We start from the raw sequence: 21753 nt of genomic DNA, 5'->3' as shown, positions 1-21753 counted from the left end.
GAAGGTGACTGTAAGCCTCTTTGGGACTCCTTCAGGTAGAGAAAAGCGGCATATAAGAACCAACTCTCTTCCTCCTCCTCCTCCTCAGGGACCCCAAATTGCTTACATCATTCTCCTCTTCTTCATTTTAACCTCACAAGCCAGGGGTGGGATTGGGTAGGTTAGGCTGACAGTACGTGCCTGGCCCAATGACACCCAGCAAGCTTGCACGGCCAACTGATTATTTGAACCTGGGTGTTCCAGATCCCAGTCCAATACTAGCCCCTACACAACCCCATCAACAAAGACAGGGCCAGTAGAGACAGCTTACCATTAGCACAGTAAGGCTGCATCAACTGGAGCTGTGCAGCATAAAAATGATGTGAGCTGAGTGAATAAGCACGCAGTTGCTGGCACTGAGTCCAGGAGGGTGGCATTCCCCTGTCTTCATATCAATTTCAACAGCAGCAGCAACCAATATAATGATCACAGCCATTCCACAAATTGTTTGATTTCTCATTTAAAAAAAACAACCACGAACGTATGAAGCTACAGCAGGGGTCCCTACTATGGTGTCCACCCACTGACACCTTTCCTGCTATGCACCAAAGGTTTTTAGAAAGTAGGTGGGATCAGGTGGGGCTTTTGCCCAGTGAGGCTTCTGATGGACCACTGGGGATCTGGTGTGCTTTGGCAGCAATGCAGTAGCCATTTTGTGGCAGTGCCCAGCCCACCTTATTTCAGAATTTCCAAAGGTTCTAGCAGTCTCAAAAATATTGGAGACCCCTGAGAGACAGAGTAAGACCAGGAGTCTATTTAGCACCTTGACAGGCAGCCACCATTTGGGTCTCGGATGGTAGGTATTTGGAAAGGCCTTCCTGAGCCTGAGAACTTTGCAGGAAAGATGCCAGGAACTGAGTCTGGCACTTCTGCTGTATGCAAAACTTGCAATTTGTGTTCTACCAGGGAATCACTTCTACAGGTGAAGAGGAGCAGACTGAATAGGAATATCTAGGTTTGTGATCTGGCAAAGCCTCGCAGCCTCTACTGTCTGCATGAGAAGCACAATCCAACAGGTACAGCTTCCCTATGCTGCATTTCCATGCATGGCTCCGTCCATCTGTTGAATGCCTGTCATCTATCTGGACAAACGCACGGCACTTAGAGGACACCGCCTGAGAGGGTCAGGTTGGGGCCAGCCAGGTAACTCCGAGATTCCCCCTTTCCCACAGAAGCGAGCACTAATTGTGCATTGATCCGCCTCGCGCGGGTCCTTGGCTGACATCCCGCCGAGCGCCTCACTGAGGCCCCTGACGTGGGCTTCGGCGGCATCCGCCCGGCATCACCCGAAACGAGTCGGGCGGCGGGATGCTGCGGAGGGCTGAGTGGCCGGGGCGCGTCACAGTGGGGGTGGGCGCCCTTCGAGCGCCGGATAAATGGCTGGAAGCAGAGCCGGCACAAGGGAGAAGCCTTGAGCTCCTCAGCAGCTTGGAAGCGGGAAGACGCCGCCTGTGCTACCGCAAGACAAGGGCCAAGGCAAGGCACGTCGAGCGCGGCAGCATCGAGAAAGTGGCCGACTGCAGGGCGCAGCGGCTGGGGCAGGAACTCGGAGGAGCAAATTCTGCCGCCGGCCCCTTTCTCGCACGGCTGAGGGCCGGAGCACGCCTTTCCCAGCTGGGCTGCTGCAAACTTCCCCCGAGAGCATCTGAGGGAGAAATTGGCTCGCTTGCAGCTCAGCAAGACCGACGGCGACGTCCGCTCCAAAGGCGCCGAGGTAAGAGAGAGCCGAACTCGCGCACCCTCTTGTCCTTGTCGCCCAGAGCCTCTCGCCCCCTCTCTCTCCCTGGGGAGAACTGAGCCCATGAGCTGCAGTTCGGCCAAGGCGCCAGTGAGGGGAGATCTCGAGGGACGAGCCAGCTCGCTGCTCTCTCTCGCCCAAGTGATCAACGCGGTCGGGGGGGGGGGGGGGGGGTCGCAATCGTAGACGGTCCTCACTCCGCAGCAGCATTTCTCGCGGGAAAGCGCGCCTGCTGGGTCCAGTGAGCCAGCAATGGAACCCGCTGAAAGCTTGCGAAAATGCCGTGCTAGCAAATGTGGTACCCTGTAATCTCACGGAGGACTGGCTCTTTTAGCATACGGGGAAACGCTTTTTGAGCTAAAGTGCATCATGTGACAGAAGTCGAAAGACTAGGAACCCTGCTCCTATATTATTCATATCTTCAGGGCAGAGGGACCACCGAAATCATTGTCTGCTCTAAGGGGATGCATGATATTGTTCAGTTGTGGGGGAAAAAATGTTCCTCTCCCGCAATAACTTGGCCCGTAACGTTGCTTCATGCAGTTTTGAACTGCCTTTTCAAACGTAGTAGTCTTTTTAAAACTAACTAACACTTGCAAGTTTAGTTAATTTCTGCGATATCTACATGTTGTTTAGTTATTGCAACGTTGCACCCAAAGAAGTGTTCAAGACATTGGCTGGTAGAGTACCTATATAGTTTCATTTACTCATTGAAAATACATCAAGTAATTTATTTCTTGTACTGCATAATAAACTTAACTTGTAACTTGAATCCTGTTATAATATGGAACAACAAACCAGCCAACAATACCTGTTTTCTATGGCTGAGTTAAGCATGAAATCAGTGGTACTTTTGGCCTTTTTTTTGCAGTTTAAAAATGTTTTGAAGAGTTAGTATAGTAAAAGGACGGAATTAATTAATTCTATGACTGGCTCCTTTTATGCTTTTATGCTCAGAGGGAAAATGAGTTTCTTTCATGCCCTCTCTCAAATGAGCACTGAAGTACAGCCTGCTTAGTACACTCTTTGCTTAATGAATCTGAAGATAATCGTTTCAAACCTGCAGTGTCAATGTTGAGTGTCTGCATAAGCTGAATCCTTAGTCTCCCTAGATACCATCTTGGTATACTAAAGAATTATTTGACTTTTGTTGCTCACTTAATTAATTCAAGACAGCCCTTAAACCTCAAAATCACCTCCCTCTCTTTTGCTGTTCCAGCCTACAGACCTGGAAGAAGGTTTTGTCTTGGAGTGAACCCAGAAGAGTTTGGAGATCATTCATGATGAAACAAGTAGCAGAGGAATGGTTCAAAGTAACTGCTCTGCTCTGCATAGCTCAAGTGGTTTCTGCCATGGTACTTCCCAATGCAACACTTTTTGAAAAGCTGTTGGAAAAATACATGGATGAGGATGGAGAATGGTGGACTGCTAAGCAAAGAGGAAAAAGGGCTATTGCAGACAGTGATATGCAAAGTATTTTGGATCTTCATAATAAATTACGGGGTCAGGTATACCCACAAGCTTCAAATATGGAATACATGGTAAGAATGTATTGCTGCTGGGTTCCAGAAAGTACAAATTCAGTTATTTCTTTATTGTAGTACATAAAGTATTATGCTTGATGTTTTTCATTTCTAGAATACTTATTTGCTTCTTATATTTCATGAAGTGATACTATTGTATGAACATGTCTTTTACTTGTAGACTCTACGCTTTGTTTCAGAAATACTGACAACTCTTCTCCATTCCATAAAATCAATATTTAAATAATAGATGAATGTCCAACATGACATTATACAACATTGTAACACAATATTTTCAAGGCCTTTAAATTCTGGCATTGATTCAGCCCAAAATACTCTTTAGTCTTAATTATTTAGTTAGAAATATTTACCTAGTACCAATGAAATATTAATGGTATAAAACTGTTGAACTTTGGCTAAATTATTTCCAAAATTTACAGGTCCTGAAAAATCTTGTAATTTTTGGATAATTTTGGATAATTACATTATCCAACAACGTTGGATAATGTAATTATTCAATGCTGGATAATGTCATGCATTACTGTAGGACCAAAATTTATAATTACAGACTCTGCAAAGTTCAAATTTGTAAAAATGTGTCTGCAAAATTAATTTTTGCTTAACAGAGTAGACATCTACCTGGTAAGATTTTTAGAAACACAGCAGCTCATGGTCAACCCTATCTTCCTATGAGAGGTTGAGTCTATCTAGAGTGGTGAAGTTTGATCTGCTTCCAGTTCTCTGCCCAATGAACAGACTGCTACTTTTTGTGAGATATGAAAGATTCCATGCACCCAGCAGTATTGTGCAGTCTTAATTTAGTCACTTAATGGGATTAATTATCACAACTTGCATGTGAGGACCTGGTAGAGAACAATTAATATGACTTTTTGGAGAGGTTTTTGGTTCATCCCCAAAGTTTTAACTCTTTGGAGCTATCACTTGTGGGTTAGGATGAGAGTGAAACTTTTTTTAACTGCTTTTTATTAATTTTTGGAAATTATTGTCACATGGGATGTCATATATTATTATTATTATTATTATTATTATTATTATTATTATTATTATTATTATTATTATTATTATTATTATTATTATTATTATTAACAACAACAACAGTTAATACATTTTTATTTGTAGCCCACCCTTTCAGATGCTCAGGGCAGGTAACATCAATGCATAAAATAACATACAATTTAAAAACTTTGAACAATCACTCTAACACAATCAGCCCATTGAATGAATCTAGATAGGGGTGTTCCCTATGAGGGAGCTGATTTTTTTCTTTTCCTCTTCCTGATTGTGAGGCCAGCTGTTCAGTGGATGTTATTCTGGGCTTAGACCATAAGCCCAGTGGAACAGCTCCATCATGCAGGCAGAATTGATTAGGATCCTGCAAGGCCCTGATCTCTGTTGCGAGCTCATTTCACCAGACTGGGGCAAAGGCCAATTTCACCTCCCTTGGGCTGGGGACTCTGAGCAGGTCCTGATCTGAGGATCGTAATGCTCTTGGAGGACTATACGGAAAAAGGCAGCCCCACAGGTATCCTGGTTCCAGACCATTTAGGGTCCCTGATTTGGTCTCCAATTTGGAGCCACTGCAGCTGAGTAAGCACTGGTGTTAAGTGTACTTCCCACGAAGTCCCTGTCAGGACTCGTGCAGCTGCATTTTGAACCAACTGGCGTTTCTGAAGCAGTCTCAAGGGCAATTCTGCATAGAGCCAGTTGCAGAAATTACATGGATCATTCTGGCTAGGTTAGGCTCAGTGAGATAGAATGTAAGCTGCCTTACCTGGTGTAGGTGGAAAAATGCCAGGTGACTTGGGCCTCCAACAAGGGCCCCCAGCCAGAGGACCTCCATTTTGGCTGGATTCAATTTCAGCCAACTCCATCTGAGCCAATCTGCCACAGCCTCCAGACACCTGACCAAATTTTCTAGGGGGTGTTGATAGATGGTCATCCATTAACAGAAGAAGCTGGTTGTCATCTGCATTCAGTTGACACCCCAGCCTTAATTCTGGATCAGCTGGGCAAGGGAGGAACATCAGGGAAATAATATCCTGTGGGACCCCACAGTTCTGGGCCCTATATTGGGACCTACTGTCCCTGACTTCAGAGCTGTGTCTCCTATCTTGGCTAGGTGGTAGGTCAAAAGTTAGTGGTTGACCATGTCAGACGCTGCTGTCAATTCTAGTAACAGCAGCGCTGACTCAGCTAGATCCAGTTTAATCTGGAGATTATCCATCAGGGCAAACAGAGCTGTCTCTACCCCATGGCTAGGCTGGAAGCTAAATGTAAGAAGATCGGGTGCCAAAGTTTCTTCCAAGAATCCCTGGAATTGTCCTGCCACTGCCTGTTCAATCACTTTGCCCAGGAACCCTATATGCAACACTGGGCAGTAATTGGCCAGATTGGTGGGTTCCAGGTTTTGTGGATATGTAATGAATGATAGGGCCTCATTGCTTGCTTTCTGGAAGGAAATCAGGGGGCTGAAAAGAAAAAGGAAAAGAAGACAGTGGGGGAAGGAAAAATTGTCAGTTACTACTTCTATGTATTAATTGCTAATTTGTATAATATGGAAGGTATTTTTTCATATAGAAAATGTGTATTTTACTTTTCTCCCTGGGGGGCATCCAAAGCAGAAATCTACACATGGAGGAAAAGCAAACTAAACAAGAATGGGAGGATAGGTTTCTGATTTTCAGACATGTCTTCTGTCTCCGAAGGGCAGGAGCTCTTTGGCTCACTCTCCTGGGTGTGCCCAGGCTGTATATACCTGTGTGTTCGTACCTGCATTATACAGCTGGTCAGCTAGCAGGACCTTACCTTGTTATTGCAGTGCCAGGTACAGTTAGTTTGAAATGTTCCTTCATTGTTGGAAACTTCTTTTAAAATGCTTCCACATACCAGATCCCCTGGAGGAGCTGCAGCATGTGAAATCCACCAAGCAGATCCAATCACATGAAGAGTTTTCTTGACAGGACCAGTGCCTTCCATTTCTTAACATTATGTCTCCTGAGAGGAGCTTCTAATCAACACAGGAAGGAATAGTAAAACACTAGAAACAAACCCTTACAAGGGGGACATGTTGTTTACATTACATTTGCTAACAGCTGTAACTTCAAAACCAAGAACAAATTGCTAGTCAATTTATTTAGTCCCATTTACATGACGTTGATAATATGCTTTTGAAGCCCCATCGAAGAGCTTCCTTTGAAGCCCCATCAAAGAGCTTCAGCTTGTGCAGAATTCTGCTACATGCCTTAGTGCTACATGCCTTACAAGTGGTACAGGGAAGCAAGATCAATAATCTGGTACATGAATTACTTTCAGGGATGTGAGAGCCACTGCAGTTATTGCGTAATATATTTCTGTGCCACATTCTTAACAGAGATATTGAGGCAGGTTCCAATGAATAAAATACATCCAACCGATGAGCTATAAAAAAAGAAACCATCAGCAGCCTAAGAAAATAGCCAGAATAGTTGTTCAGCTTTTAGCTTCACCAGTTAAAGTCACAACATGAAGACTTAAACAATGGACATATAATGTATACATAATATTATAACCAATTAAATTAGGTAGAATTATCACATTTAAAATGCCCAGGTGATAAAATTTTTTAGCTAGGCTCCAGAAAAGGTTATTACTGTAAATGTGGCTTCAGGCACAGGTTTACAGTGTTCCTGTGTTACTGGAACAGCATGGGAACTGTTTGCATGTGCTCACTCTTGTCCTCTGTCCTCCTGGCAATGACTCCAGACAGAGAGGAACCACATTGGTTGGTGGAATGACATAATTCCTTCCCACTACAGCATTTCCCTTCAGTTGCCATGCCATCTCAGCAGTATATGAATTGAGCTTTAGAGATGGCAGATGTGTTGATGCATAGAAATCGGGACTGACTTGGGTGGAGTTGTCTGAGGCCACTGAATCAGGACTTCTAAGGCTCTATAGCTAGAGTAAAGGAGAAGAATTAGGCATACATTCTGTAGCTCACTACCAGCTGCTGTGATACAATTTTTCAAAGCTTATGTATGGCTATCCTCCCCTCCCCCTTGATCTTGAGACCCAGAGTGGTTAAAGAGTAGAAGACCCTAATCTCAACAGCTGGATTTGATCCCCCACTTCTCTTCCATGTGCAGACAGCCAGCCTACAGGTGGGGGCCTGGACATCTTCAGGAATAACAACTGATCTCCCAGCATCATTTCCCTTGGAGAAAACAGCTGCTTTGGAGGGCAATCAGCCCTCACATCCCTGAAGTTATCTAGAGACAGAGAGGACACTGAACAGCAGAGGCAAGGAGCACTGTGGTGACATGCCACCATCCCATTCTGTGGCCAAGTGCGCCCTTTCTTCCCCCCCTCACACACACACTGCTTTCTGGAGGTAGAGAGGGTAGGGAACACTGAGGAGCACTGCAGTGGCTGGCTCAGACCACACTGTGGCCCTGCAGGCTGATTCCTTCTCCCCCACCCCCAAGTCATGGCGGGTAGAGAAGAGCGCTGGCCCAGCTGGTTTTGGTTGGGCCAACTTACCAGCAGTAGCACTGCACTGTGACGCCAGCTCTTTTTCTACCAGGCTAACTGCTGGAAGTGCCAGAAAGCAGGAGAAGGAAGAGGGGGAGAAGTAAGACCCACAATTGGCCCTCAGTGGGGGCATGTCCTCTCCATATCCCTCCGTGAGGGCCAGTGGGGTAGGGTGGAGTAGAGTGTACATCATCCATACACCACGCCACTATTATTATGGGGACATTAGTAAATAGATTTTGTTTTAACTGGCTTCACTTCATCTTTCAGCTTCACTTATTTCAGAAAACATTATTGCCTTTTGACAGTCTGATCAGTGACTGCTAGTGACTAGTGTTCCTGGCGTAAATTAATTTATTATCAATGTAAGCATTGCTAAATCAAATGAACTGGGCTCAGGACACAACAAATAGAAGTTAATGACATGCTTCTATATGACTGTTTTATATAGTGATCATAGTGCTCAGTGGCATATCTAGCCTAATTGGTGTCTGGGGCAGGCAGGAGGATGGTTGATGCTTTCAAGCCTGAGAGACTCAGGACAATTGTGGCAAGGCAGAAACACGCCTCCCTGCTTGGGCCTTTGCATTGGTGCAGCATCTTATGTGGACTGAGCTACCTCTTGTGCCACAGGCAACAGTCTACTGCCCACGAAAAGAATGGCCATTCCTGGGGTCTGCCACCTACGCACCTGGATCCTGCTGTGCTGCATTGGGCATTTCTCTCCAGTGCCCATGTCAGCAACTACCTTTGGTTTCTCTGCTGACCAGATGCTTTCCTGCTTCAGGACCTCAGAATCATGCTTCACACTACTCATGATTCAACCTGATGTGCTGCTCTCTAAGGCAGCGGGCTGATTTGGGTACCCAGTGGCATGGAGAGGGAACCAGCAAGTGTTTGCACTCACCTTGGTTTGCTTATCCACCCACCTGCTTCTCCAGGTTGACATTGGACAGCAACTGACCAAACATCGAGCCAGCCCTGCAAGAGGCCATTGGCTTCTATGGGCATTACAATCATTCAATGTCAGTGGTTCTATGTACACTGCATTGAGACAGCATAGTGAGGGATGGTAAGCAAATTTAATGAATGAATGAATAAACAAATAAGTACCCATGACAAAAGCTGGTGGGTGGATGAGAAAGGCATGGTTGGCACAAAGAGTGTAGGGGAGAGCTGGGGTGTGGGTGGAGCCATCCCAAGTGACTTGGCAGGCAGGCTTGGCATCAACAGGCATCTGGCTGAGAAGGACCCCAAAGTGGTGATCAGGGCATGTACCCTGCTTGCCCCACCCAAGATATAATAATTGTGGTATTAATAATAATGTATATGCATCTGAGTATTTTTTTTCTTTCAGTTGCATTCTTTCAGGTGTGTGGAAGGCTGCTGTGGAGATATTCATATTTTAAATGTCAATAGTGCTACAACTCACGAATGCATAGTCCAAACATGGTGATACTATTATTATGCAAATTATCTTTGTTTCTTTACTGAGGAGCTTCCCGTTTCGCTGAAATGTCCTTTATTAAAACAAGGATGGATATATCACTCATAGCAATTTGTGTTTGGTTGGAATTGTTGTTATGAAGCTTTATTTTCATAAGGTTTTAATCATCATGCAGTGTACAAAGTCTAAATGGAAGAGTTTGATTTTGAATGCCTAATGGTGACCATTAATGTTTACATAGTACCTGTAATACATCATGCCACACCTACAGCTGTAAAACAGAGTCACACATAAATAATTTTCGTAAGTTTATTGCTGTGATTTCAATTTTGCAACTAAACTTTGAATTTAAGATTGTTACCATGTTCAGTCATCTTTAACCTCTTGGTGAGCAGTAACATATTTTGCTAAGGCTGTTGTGGGTGGAGAGTTGGCCGGGCGGATCCAGGTGAGGGCCCAATTGCAAGGCGCAAAGCACCTTCTGATTGGGCCCTCACCTGGACAGGCCATGGCAACCTGGGACTTCTAGCCAGTCGGGAGGCGTAAAGTGCCTCGCGCCCCGCCACCCCCTACAGGGAGCGTCAGCCACAATCCAGTAAGCTGCAGCCTTGGTGGTGGGGGGGAGGGGGCTGGGGGTGGTTTCCCTGGGCCTGAGGAGCGCACCTGCCACCTCCTTGGGGTGCTGGGTGTGCTTGGAGCTGATAGGGCCTTTCAAGGCCCGTTCTTACGCACAGGCTTTGAAACCTAGTTTTAAATATTTGGGAAGATAAGTGATGCTTGTGGACCAAGTGATGATTCAAATCCTATCTTTTGAGATAGGCTTTTTCCAGGGATATGGTAAAAGCTATAGATTATTATAAAGTATCAGCATGATAGTAATGAACGTATGAACTAGAGGTGTACATTTTGATATACCTGTATAAGCTGTTTTCTTTAGAGATGTAAATTATAGATATTTGATGCTAGAGAGAGAAAAACTTATTTTGTTTTTTGAAACAAATGGAAATTTGGGGGAAAATGGAAATATATGCAATGCCTACTGTTCTACTGAACCTAAAATAATTTTACTGGCAACATTCGTCATATATAACTTATCTGGCATATTAAAATATTAAGATATTACACATTTATGGAATTCAAAAGTTATAAATGCCTAAGGTTTATGCAAGTAAATTTGAAAATGCATCCAAAGTTGAGAAGAATCTGCAGGCTAAACCCCCCTCTTCAACATTAGGACATATATCTTAATTTTTGCTATCTGAAAAGTAGAAAAATAGGAATTAAACAGAAAATACAACTTTTGTGTTTAATAACATAAAATCTATTATTTGGTCAGAAAAAGGGTCATGCAAATGATCAAAAATAATATTTGCACAGTTAGATGCAGTTCCAACTCGATACTTCTTGCTCCTGTGTTTACTGGTTCGAGAGACGTCTATAATGCCCCCGTACTACTTCACACCCTTCAAGGCAAGATTTCCCCCCTCCCATTTTTCTTTCCCTTTTCTAACTGTGTCACCCTAGTAGTAATAAGTTTTCTTCTTTGCTAATGAACTCTGTCCCACCCTGTCATAGTTTGGCTGTTGGCTCTGATCAGGAACCTTGAGGGATGGATCAAGAGCAGTGGTTCTAAACTGCTTTGATACTGTGACCCCAACTGCAGCAGTGGTAGGGTTGGTAGTGCGTATGCAGTGGTAGGGTTGGCGTGCGTATGTGCACAGGCAGTGTGCACGTGTGTTTACACAGGCGCACAATAGTTGGGGCAACGTGGAGGCAGCCATAACAATGTCTCTGTTGCTGCTGGCTGCTGCCACTGCCAGCTGCTGCTGCCTGCCGTCTTCCACCCCCAGCTGCTGCCGTGGCAGCAACCAACCTGGGGACCCCACAGAAGGGGCCAGGCAACCCCAAATGAGATCACAACCCCTAGGCTGAGAACCACTGATCAATAGTCTGTTTTAACGTAAACTACTTAAATGACACCGAATTTTGAAATTCAAAACCAAGATATTTTACTTAGCATTGGCCCATTATGCACAGAGGGGAAGGTGCGCATTCGGGGTGGAATGGCGTCACCTAAAATCACCGATAACGCATGGCGCCGGCCACAACTGGCTGCAGATTTGGTGCATGCCGCCGAAAAAGCTGCGTTAGCGAAACATGGAAGAAAGCAGAGCTTCCAGGTGACCAGGGCGCAACCCGAAGCGGTGCTGGGGTCGCAGCGTGCATAATTGGTTACTCTGGGTTTTGCCGCTGTTGCGTCCCGTCCTGTGCTAAGGTTTGCTTTGCATCTTCCCCCTCTGTGTTTTCCATGTGACCCGAAATCACCGTTTCGGCGGCCGTGCATAATGGGCCATTGAGGAGAAAGGTCAGGTGAAACCAGGTGTTAAAAATTTCAGAAGTAATGTCAGTATATGCATAGTCTTTAGTACGTATGAGTCTTACATCTTTATGTTGAGAGGCTTTTGTTCCAGTGTTTTCCTTTATTTAAGTAAGCTATTCAGAGTAACTTAAATCTTTGTTGAGAGTCTTTTCTTCCAGTGTTATCCCCTTCTGTACATTTTCTTTGAGTATTCTCTGACATTTTTGGTTCCCTGAAGGCTGGTATACTCTTTCCAGTACCCAGTCTCCTTTTCTGGAAACACCAGCATATAAAGGCAGTTTTTAACCACACCACACCAGGGATTTCTGCACTCTTCAGACCTAACTCCATTTGACTAGTTGGAAAATTCTCCTCTCACTAGAAAATTTAACCCCTTTCTTTAATCCAAATTGAGGTGTCCATCTAATTCCCCACTCAACAACTCTCCCCAGTTGTCCTGTCTTTGTAAAACTACTCTCAGTCAAGGCTGAATTCTGTGACTGTCAGTACAGGGCTGTAATCAGCCTGAATTCTCCTCAGCATTTGGTTCAGAAGTACCTTTCTGTTCAGCTGATGTTAACCAGTCAGATTCCTTTTAGCAGCCTGTCACTAAAGGCTCTCTCTGTGAAGAATTAACCATTTACCAGTCTGTACAGCACTTTTAAGCTTTTGAACATGCAGTACTTCACAAAATCACTTCTTAATTAAGCTTTCAGAGTTTTCCTGTAAGGTTTGGGCACAGTTTCTGTGCCACTTCCTTTTGATTATTTTTCCCCTCCAGCAATATATGGCAATAAACTACTTGTTACCCAGTCTCTGACTATATGTGCCCCAATGATCTGATGGAGAGGTGAAGAGTCAGGCCAAAAAGATAAAGAGAAGGCAAGAAAGTTCTGCATGCTCTCCTTTGAAAGTTATCTATCCTTCCCCATTGGGGAAGGGCTGTGGCTCAGTGGCCAAGCATCTGCTTAGAATGCAAATCCCCCACGTTTAAACCCTGCCTTTTTCAGTTAAAGGATCAGGTAGCAGGTGCCTCTTGTGGCACAGAGTGGTAAGGCAGCAGGCATGCAGTCTAAAGCTCTCCATCCTTCCAAGGTCGATTAAATGAGTACCCAGCTTGCTGGGGGGTAAACGGTAATGACTGGGGAAGGCACTGGCAAGGCCACATGTATTGTCTGCCATGAAAACGCTGGAGGGCATCACCCCAAGGTCAGACAAGACCTGGTGCTTGCACAGGGGATACCTTTACCTATAGCAGGTGATGTGAAAGACCTTCATCCATGGAGAGCTGCTCCAGTGTGAGTAGACAATACTGACTTTAATGGACCAAGTGTCTGAGCAGACATGTATTGCCAAACAGCTGTTTTCTGGTGTATTCTGCATCCTCCTCCATTCCTGTTTCTGCTCCCTTAGGAGCAGGGACGGATGGGGAAATGGCGAAAATAATGCTCCAAAAATGTCAGAATCTAAAAAAACATACCCAAAGTGGAATCCTGAGCTGCTAACAATCCTAAAAATTCTAGATGCCAAAAAGCACCCATTATTATGAGTTCTTTTCTCCTTTAAATTTATTCCTCAAGTTGTAAAGTATGACTAACAGCTGCAAAATATAAATGGAACAAGTAGATTTACCTAGCAATTCTACTTAACCCTCATTTCACTGAAGTGTCAAATCTTTATTTGTATCTACATTTTGTTTGTTCTTCATGGAATTTCAGCTGATGAATATCCCATTCAAATGTAGATTTTTTGATTCACCTGGGTGCACTGTTACAGGAATTAGATATCTGATGTGCATAGTTTCACATCATTGTACGTGTACAGTTTGGCACAGTAATTCTTTTGGCCATTTTTTTAAGTAATGAGGAGGACACATGTAACCTCGACCAGTTGTTTGATACATTGTACCATGATAAGAAAAAATAATATATTTGCCTATTTTTACTGTTTTATAGAACATAATAACTATTTATTCATTAATTCATTGCATGGCTGAAGTTGAGGTTTATATCATACCTGGTTTACTCATGCTTTTAGGCTTGAGAGAGGGTCAGTTCTGGACTTTTCTTCATTCTTTTTTCTTGGTAGCTGATATTTTCTTTTGGCTAGCAGTATCATTATATGCAACTCCTCTTAAATTCTGTCTTTCTACTCTTTATCTCCCTCTGTTCTTACTAATGTTTCCAATTGTCTTACAGTTAATTTTGCTTCGATGTTGGAACATTATCTCAAACTCAATATATAGAGGACAGAATCTGTGTTTCACATTAAACTTCTACTTTAAGCTTCTCTTTTTCAATTGGTAACATCACTCTTCTAAGCAAGGTAAGAGACTGAGTGTTGATCCTTCATTTTTCAGCTCTTCTGGCTAATTGAGCTTGAGTTTTCATCTTATATTTCTAATGTTCATCCTTCTATCTACTGATTTAGTTTTACTGATTGTACTGCTATTTTCAATAGTGTGAACTTATAGCGGCACAAAAGTTTGCAAGGGGAGGCTCATTGTGATTTAACCTCCACAAAGTCTTTTTTTCTTGTACACTTGTGTCTTTCCTTGGTACTTAATTGATCTTGGGTTCTTTACTCCCTTCATTGCTCTGCTTTATTTACATATTGTATTATCTTTATTTCATTTTAGCTTTTCCTTTTCTTGCCTGATTCTCTCTCTGAGCGTCAGCCTTCTCCTCTTTTCAGCCTCTTTCTTCAGATTCTGAGAAGGAAGAAGAAGGAAGAAGAAGAAGAGTTGGTTCTTATATACTGCTTTTCTCTACCTGAAGGAGGCTCAAAGCGGCTTACAGTCGCCTTCCCTTTCCTCTCCCCACAACAGCCACCTTGTGAGGTAGGTGAGGCTGAGAGAGCCCTGATATCACTGCTCGGTCAGAACAGCTTTATCAGTGCCATTGTGAGCCCAAGGTCACCCAGCTGGCAGCTTGTGGGGGAGTGCAGAATCGAACCCAGCTTGCCAGATTAGAAGTCCACACTCCTTACCACTACACAACATACAGTGTCAGTGTCACATCACCATATCACTGGCCTCACCTGTTCTTTAGTCAAACTAACAAATTGTGTTATTTCACTTTTAAGGTGAAACTGTCAGGTAAGAATCAGGTTTGGGATTTAGAAAGTGAACAGGCAACAGGAATGAGGTAACCTTGTATAAATATACAATTGATAGTTTACATTTATAGTTTGTCACCATCAAGTAGCTGTGTGGCTATGTAGCCAGGTCTTTAAAATTGTGGTAAGAGAACTTTTTCAGCAGTCCTTGTTTAAATAAACAAGCATATTCTTCTTTATCTCAAAATACAAATTTGTGAAGGCAGAAACATTCACACATATTCCCATTTCCCTTGATACACTTGATAGGAATCATTACCAATTATAGGGGCTATTTCCTTCAGGGAAGGGCTACTTGTCCCATTTCCCTAATTTGGGATCCTCCTTGATCCTCTCAATCTCCTTAACTCTCCTTTACTCTTTCGCTCCACAATAAACTGACATTCTTAACTCTCAGCTATAGAATTCCATTTGAATCACCTATCACTCATGGTTCTTATACCAGGTTAAGACATTAACCATTTACTGTTATATATGCTTTGTTCCATGTTGTCTTGTGTTACCTTAATGCTTCAATCAATTCTAGTAGTATACCCTGACGGTGACTATGAAATGATTCCATTGCCACATTTCTACTTCAGCCTAGCTAATCTATTTATTTACACATATATTCTCTATACCTCTCCTCCAGACAACTTCCCAGAAAGCAGACTCCTCAATCATTAGGCACCCTCATTATTGACCATCAGCACTTTAATCTTGTCTGAGTTTCAGTTTATTGGCCTTCACCTATCCCATTACCTATCCCATTTGTTCAGAACTTCCAGGACTGCTTATTTATGTACTAGTGCAATGGGAATGTATTCTGGGCCTGTATTCAGTCTCTTGTTATTATCTTAGTTATATCACCATGTGATGGGAATAAAAATTAAAATACTCATCCTACTGAAAATAATGCAGTGTTGATAGATCGTATATTTAGATACACATTCTGATACACATTTGAATGCACATCACTCCCATGCTTCCTAAGCCAATGTGAAATATATGCATCTGTGTACAGAACTTCTTAGCTGGATACAAATATTATGTATCATTATTCTGCAATTTTATATGACATTACTTAGCCAGTTTTTTCTCTTTTCATTTTAACTTGTATTAATTAATATTGTAGATGTTATAAAAAGTAAAAGTACCATACTGTACTGTTATATTTACTCTACCCGTCTGTTACTTGTATTTAGAATGAATACTGCATTGAGGCTTTATATCATGCCACAGTAAATGTTTACTTTTGTTGGTGCCAACTGTATGCATACTGTCTTTACTAAGTCTGAACCTTAGCTCTTTTTATTTTGTATTAATAGGTCTTTGCATCAAGCTGTGCAAGAAATCTCTTTCTCTCTGTATGTCAATCCAAAAGATTGTGTGGGGTTTTTTTTTTGCCTAAAATGCCTAAGGTACAGCACATTAGGTTGTATACTTCCTTAAAGCAAATGACAACCTGATTAGGAAATGAACATTGTTGGCTTGGTTTCTTCTAAAGTTATCAGTGACAGAAATTGTTTTGGCAACTTTCTTATTTTCCTTCTTCCATGGCAGCCCAAAATGCCCCCAGTGCTGTTCTGGGGAACTGCATGAGGGGGAATTAGAAGTCTGCAGTGGGAAGAAGGAATCAACAAAAATTACCCCCACTTCAACCTGCAGAAATATTAGATGAAATCCCAATAGTCTCACATCTTTATTTAAGGTCTTAGTTTTATTAGGAAGCTAAATGTGAGGCTTACAAAAGGTCTAATAGAATGTTCATTTCTGGTTACCATGTTAAAGTTGAGATTGACTGGCCTCTTGGATTTCATCATGGGGAGAAATAGTAAGCCTAATTCAATCTTATCATTACCAGGAATAATAACTTCCCATTTTACAATTAGAGAACTTTCTTTAGGAAGCTGATAAAGTGGGATAAAAAAAGTGGCAAAAGACTGCAGCAGAGAAAATTGAAGCTGGGCATTCACAGGCCTGTCTCCAGGGAAGAGAGCAGCAAGATACAGATGGGTTTTTTAGTAGAATCCCAGAAGACTTTACAGAAGATGAATCTAAAGCAGTGGCCCCCAACCCCTGATCCGGGGACCGGTACCGGTCTGTAGATCAGTCGGTACCGGGCCACAGATCCTCCTCCTTCTCCCCGGCTGCTGCCTTGGGGGCTGCCCTACCACTCTGCCGCCGGCTCACCTTTGGTGCTTTCCAGCAGCCGCCATGGCTGAGGCTCCCCTTCGGCATGGCACTACGAAGCTGCTGCTAGCAGCGCCCCCCAGTGGGCAGTGGGAAGTCAGGAGCGCCAGTGGGAAAGCAAGTGGAGCAGGGGCTCAGGCGGCGGCGATGTCCCTCGGCAAAAGACTACCTCCCCAGGCCTCAATAAAATTAGCAAGCGTTGACCGGTCCCCACTGATAAAAAGGTTGGGGACCACTGATCTAAAGGACTAGATCTTAAGAAGGGTATTGGAATATGCAAGATCTGTAGTGTGCATGATTCAAAGGCATAGGTGGCATTGGAAGAGATATGTATTTAGCATAGTTAGATTAGTAACTTCTGGATATTTTTCAAATAACCTCTTCAGTGTCTATATAGTATCTTATATATATAGTATCTTATTGTATTCCATTCAGGGGTTGCTAAGGCATGTGCTTTGTAGACTTTGGAGGATAGTTCTGGGAACAAAGAACTGCCAAGTGATCCAAGGCACATGCATACAAAATTGTGGAGATTATTTTATGTTTTTCTATTCCAGAACCTCTGTTATGACCTCTTGATAATCTTGTATTATTGGGGGGGGGGTTGTCATAGAAATAAATAGAATTGTGGAACTGTTACAGGTAAAATCGTATAATGAAAACAGAAATACACTACATTTTAACTGAGTAAGCAGATCTTTTTATTTTCAAGATTAGACTTATCTAATGAAAGGAAGGAATCCAGTTGTTTGCTATGAATGGAGCTTATTGCAATGCTCGTAATCTTTGTTTCTGACACAATAGTCTGGATTCTGTAAACAGATTATAAGAGAGGCTGGCAGGTCCTGCCTTGTTTTAAAAGATTTGCCATGTTACTATTTTTTTAAAGAATGTTTCTTAAAGATTTTTCTAAAAATTAAAACATACTTTCCAATGGGCAACAACATTAGGGAAAAGAGGATTTTCCTGTCAAAATATTAACATATTAAAAATTATACCCAATTGTGTTTCTTCTTTCCCCTTATTCAAATATAGACATGGGATGTAGAGCTGGAGAGATCAGCACAAGCCTGGGCTGAGACCTGTCTGTGGGAACATGGGCCTGCAGCTCTGCTTCCATCTATTGGACAGAACTTGGGAGCACATTGGGGAAGGTATAGTATTGTCAGTAATTTTAAATATATAATGAACACTAGATTCTTTGTTTAAATAATTGGTGAAAACATAGATTCTTTTGATGACACTAGGTGTTTTTTTCTTCCATAGATACAGACCTTTAACATTTCATGTCCAATCATGGTATGATGAAGTAAGAGACTTCAGTTATCCCTATCCTCAAGAATGCAACCCTTATTGCCCCTATAGATGTTCTGGCCCTGTGTGCACTCATTATACACAGGTATGCTCTTTCCAGTTTACTTTCCAGTTTATTTTCATTATATATTTGTTTTTAAAAAATCAAGAACAAAATTGATAAAAAATGATAAAATTATTTTTGTACAGGGACATTTCAGAATCCTTATTAAGATTCACTGAGTTACACAACATTTGTTTGACATGTCAATCTATTAAAAAAGAAAAGATATACTTATTTAACTAATAGGTCTTAATTTGGCTTTATTTATTTATGCAAGGACATTAAACAAGATCATTTTCTGGAGACGAGGGACACAGTGGCTTAGATTCATCATAACCTTTCATGGATGTATTAAAGCAATTCTAGGGCAGCACTCATCCTGTAGCCCTCAATTACACACACACACACACACACACACACACACACACACACACACACACAGAGTGTTGCAATTTTTCCAGTATGTATGAGGTTGATCTGGGAGGCAAGAAAATCAAACTCCATTGGTAGACGATCCTCCATTTTTAGAAATTCTCTGATGGATCCAAACCACTATGCACTGGATTATTGGCTAAGTATTCAAAACATTTTCAAAAGGCAATTTACTGCACGAACAGTGAATATTTCTGTGAATTTCAGTGATGTTATGGAATTATTTTTTACATTCATATTGACCCTATGTAAAGTTATTTTAAGCGTAGCAGTTCAGAGTGTTATCTTGGAGAGATGAGCTAATAGTAACAATAAATATATTTAATAATCCAATGTAAATTCTAGTCTTATTTTTAACAAATAAATTTAATATGTCTTTCTTCTAAAAGTAAAATGCTGCATCTTTATCATTATCAAAATAATTCTATTTTAATGAAGAATTATATATTTGAATTAAGGTATTATCCATTTGTACCAGCTACAAATATGCTACATGTATTCTTGTACTGAGTTCTCAATGTGTAATTGTATTCTGCGTGTAAATTTCTTTATCTCTCTCTGTGTATAAAAGAAAATGAAGTAATGCTTTTCTTTTTAATGATTATGTTTTTGTCTAGGGGCAAATTAACAAGTTTTATTTTTATCCTCCAGGTGGTATGGGCAACAAGTAGCAGAATAGGTTGTGCTGTTAACTTATGTCATAATATGAATGTCTGGGGACAGATATGGCCAAAAGCAATTTACTTGGTGTGCAATTATTCTCCCAAGTAAGTATTGAAAGCAGACTGAGGATCTAAATATACATTATAGACAGAAATGTAACCAATACCTAATGCCATTTTTATTAAAGAATACCTACTTCAGAAGGATTTGATCTGGACTGGAAATAAAGAAAGGTCACAACGTGTGTCCATTCCAAACTACCCCCTACTAGGGTGGTGTAGTGGTTAAGAGGAGTGGCTTCTTATCTGGTGAGCCAGGCTTGATTCTATGCTCACCCACATGCAGCCAGCTGGGTGACCTTGGGCTCGTACACAGCTCTGGTAGTGCTGTTCTGACTGAGCCAGTCCTGTTAGAGCTCTCTCAGTCTCACTTTACCTCACAAGGTGTCTGTTGTGGGGAGAGGAAGAGAAAGCAAGTATAAGCCACTTTGAAATACTTTTGAGCTGTGAAAAACATGATATGAAACTCTTGTTCTTCTGCCCTGGGCTGCTTTCCCTTCCAATGGAGTACTCTAATTATGGTTAAGCATCAGTCTCACTTCTCAACTCCTGATTTCCCATTCCTATGTTGATTTTTACTTTCATCCTCTTTTTAAAAAACATTGGTATCATCTTGCATATATTTGCATGTATAGTTAAACCCTGATACCCACTTTTATTTAGAAAGGGAAATGAGTGTGTTATCTACCACATAATGCTGTTCGAGAAAAATCACACAGAATTTTCTATTTTGAGTTTCTATAATGTGCTGTTTTGTTTCTAATGATAAAATGCACATTTCTTCCAGGCCAGACTGGTCAGGGATTCTGTTTTTTTTTTTGTGGGGGGGGGCATCATCTGGGCACGTAATTGGGGTCACTGTGGCTGGGCAGGTAGTTGTGAATTTCCTGAATTCTGCAGGGTGTTGGATTAGATGATCCTGAAGGTCCCTTCCAACTCTATGATTCTATGCGGCATTAACATATACTGAAGACTGAAAACACCACCCTAAATCAGTTGCAGTTCAAAATTGCAGAATTCCAAGCATTGTCTAAAATCATGACAACATAATCTCTGTTTATGAAAATAAATTTGCTCATGTCATAAGGGATGATTAGAAGAAACATAATTAGCAGCTATTTACCTGAAATTACAGTAATCCTATATAAATTAAATAAGATTTCATTCAGCATTGTTTGGTAATTATTGAGTTGTCGAGCTTTTGAATATGTATTTGATAAATTAGAATTTTTTGTTTATCCCAGGAAGGGAATTATTATGCAGTTTCATGTGTATTTATATCAAGGCAGATTATGTCTTGGGTTCCCAATGTGATACCAAATTCCTTGGAGACACTAGAGACAATGTCTTTTGCTTGGAGGCCTTCTGTGTTAATGTTAATACAGTGATGTAATTATTCCTCATTGGTCATCGCTATAGGAACCCCCGAGCATGTCTATGGGCTCAAGATGCCAACATTCTTTGAGGCAAATTTAATGAGGAGGCTAATCAGAACCTGGATCAAATTTGAGTTGCCTTCTGGAAGCTGAATGTAATCCTTAAAATATCCTTCAAGAACAGAATCAATGGGGCAGTTGTCTATAAGACATACAACTGGATATGCTAGGGTTCCATTGTTAATAAATCTACACATTTGGTGATAAAGTGAAGAGTGGCAAAGCCGTTATCTTTCTGTGTCCTCTTCCCTTCATGCCATTTCCCCTCCTCCCATCATATTCTCCTCTCCATTTTACGATCCCAAAGAGGCCTCTAAATCTTTTCCCCATTAGTTAACTGTGTGCCCCATCTACTACAATCATGAATGAATATTAAAGCTTACAATATTATGTAAGCCTTCCCCCTAGCAGACTTGTTTAATTCTACAGGTAGTCTGCAAGTGCAATTTCCCACTGCTCTTAATAGAACCCTTCAGCTTTACCCATTCTTATTCATCCAGGCAAGTAATTTAGACATCCCCTGATTCCTTTTCCAGTAGCAAGGATGATTTTCTGCAGACAGTATAACTATAAATTGTGCCATCCTGTTTATTAAAAATTAAATATATTTTTTCCTTAGGGGTAATTGGTGGGGGCACGCACCATACAAGCATGGACGGCCATGTTCAGCATGCCCACCTAGTTTTGGAGGAGGCTGCAGAGAAAATCTTTGCTACAAAGGTATGAGTACAACCTATTCAATTATAATAATTGTCCCTAGCATTTTGATTGATGCCCTTGGGAACAGAAATATTATTCTGATTTAATGGGAAACTCCTGTATCTTCTTGAGAGCCAGTTTGGTGTAGTAGTTAGGAGTGCGGACTTCTGATCTAGCATGCT

The 21753-nt window shown here is 41.8% G+C and overlaps 1 protein-coding gene across 1 annotated transcript in view; it reads left to right on the top strand.

Annotated features, from left to right (window-relative positions):
• The first annotated feature begins 1315 nt into the window (after positions 1 to 1315).
• The window catches only part of CRISPLD1 (cysteine rich secretory protein LCCL domain containing 1), a 31755-nt gene continuing 11317 nt past the window's right edge, over positions 1316 to 21753 (top strand). The window contains exons 1-6 of the mRNA XM_077352122.1: positions 1316 to 1753; positions 2997 to 3318; positions 17961 to 18079; positions 18192 to 18324; positions 19366 to 19481; positions 21492 to 21592. Of these exons, the coding sequence (XP_077208237.1) occupies positions 3058 to 3318; positions 17961 to 18079; positions 18192 to 18324; positions 19366 to 19481; positions 21492 to 21592 (730 nt within the window). The 5' untranslated portion in view covers positions 1316 to 1753; positions 2997 to 3057. The remainder of the gene's footprint in view (positions 1754 to 2996; positions 3319 to 17960; positions 18080 to 18191; positions 18325 to 19365; positions 19482 to 21491; positions 21593 to 21753) is intronic.

Source organism: Paroedura picta, chromosome 9 (assembly GCF_049243985.1).
Source record: "Paroedura picta isolate Pp20150507F chromosome 9, Ppicta_v3.0, whole genome shotgun sequence".
Taxonomy (NCBI): domain Eukaryota; kingdom Metazoa; phylum Chordata; class Lepidosauria; order Squamata; family Gekkonidae; genus Paroedura; species Paroedura picta.
The sequence above is the reverse complement of the archived record's forward strand: the minus strand, read 5'-3'. Positions and strand labels throughout refer to the sequence as shown.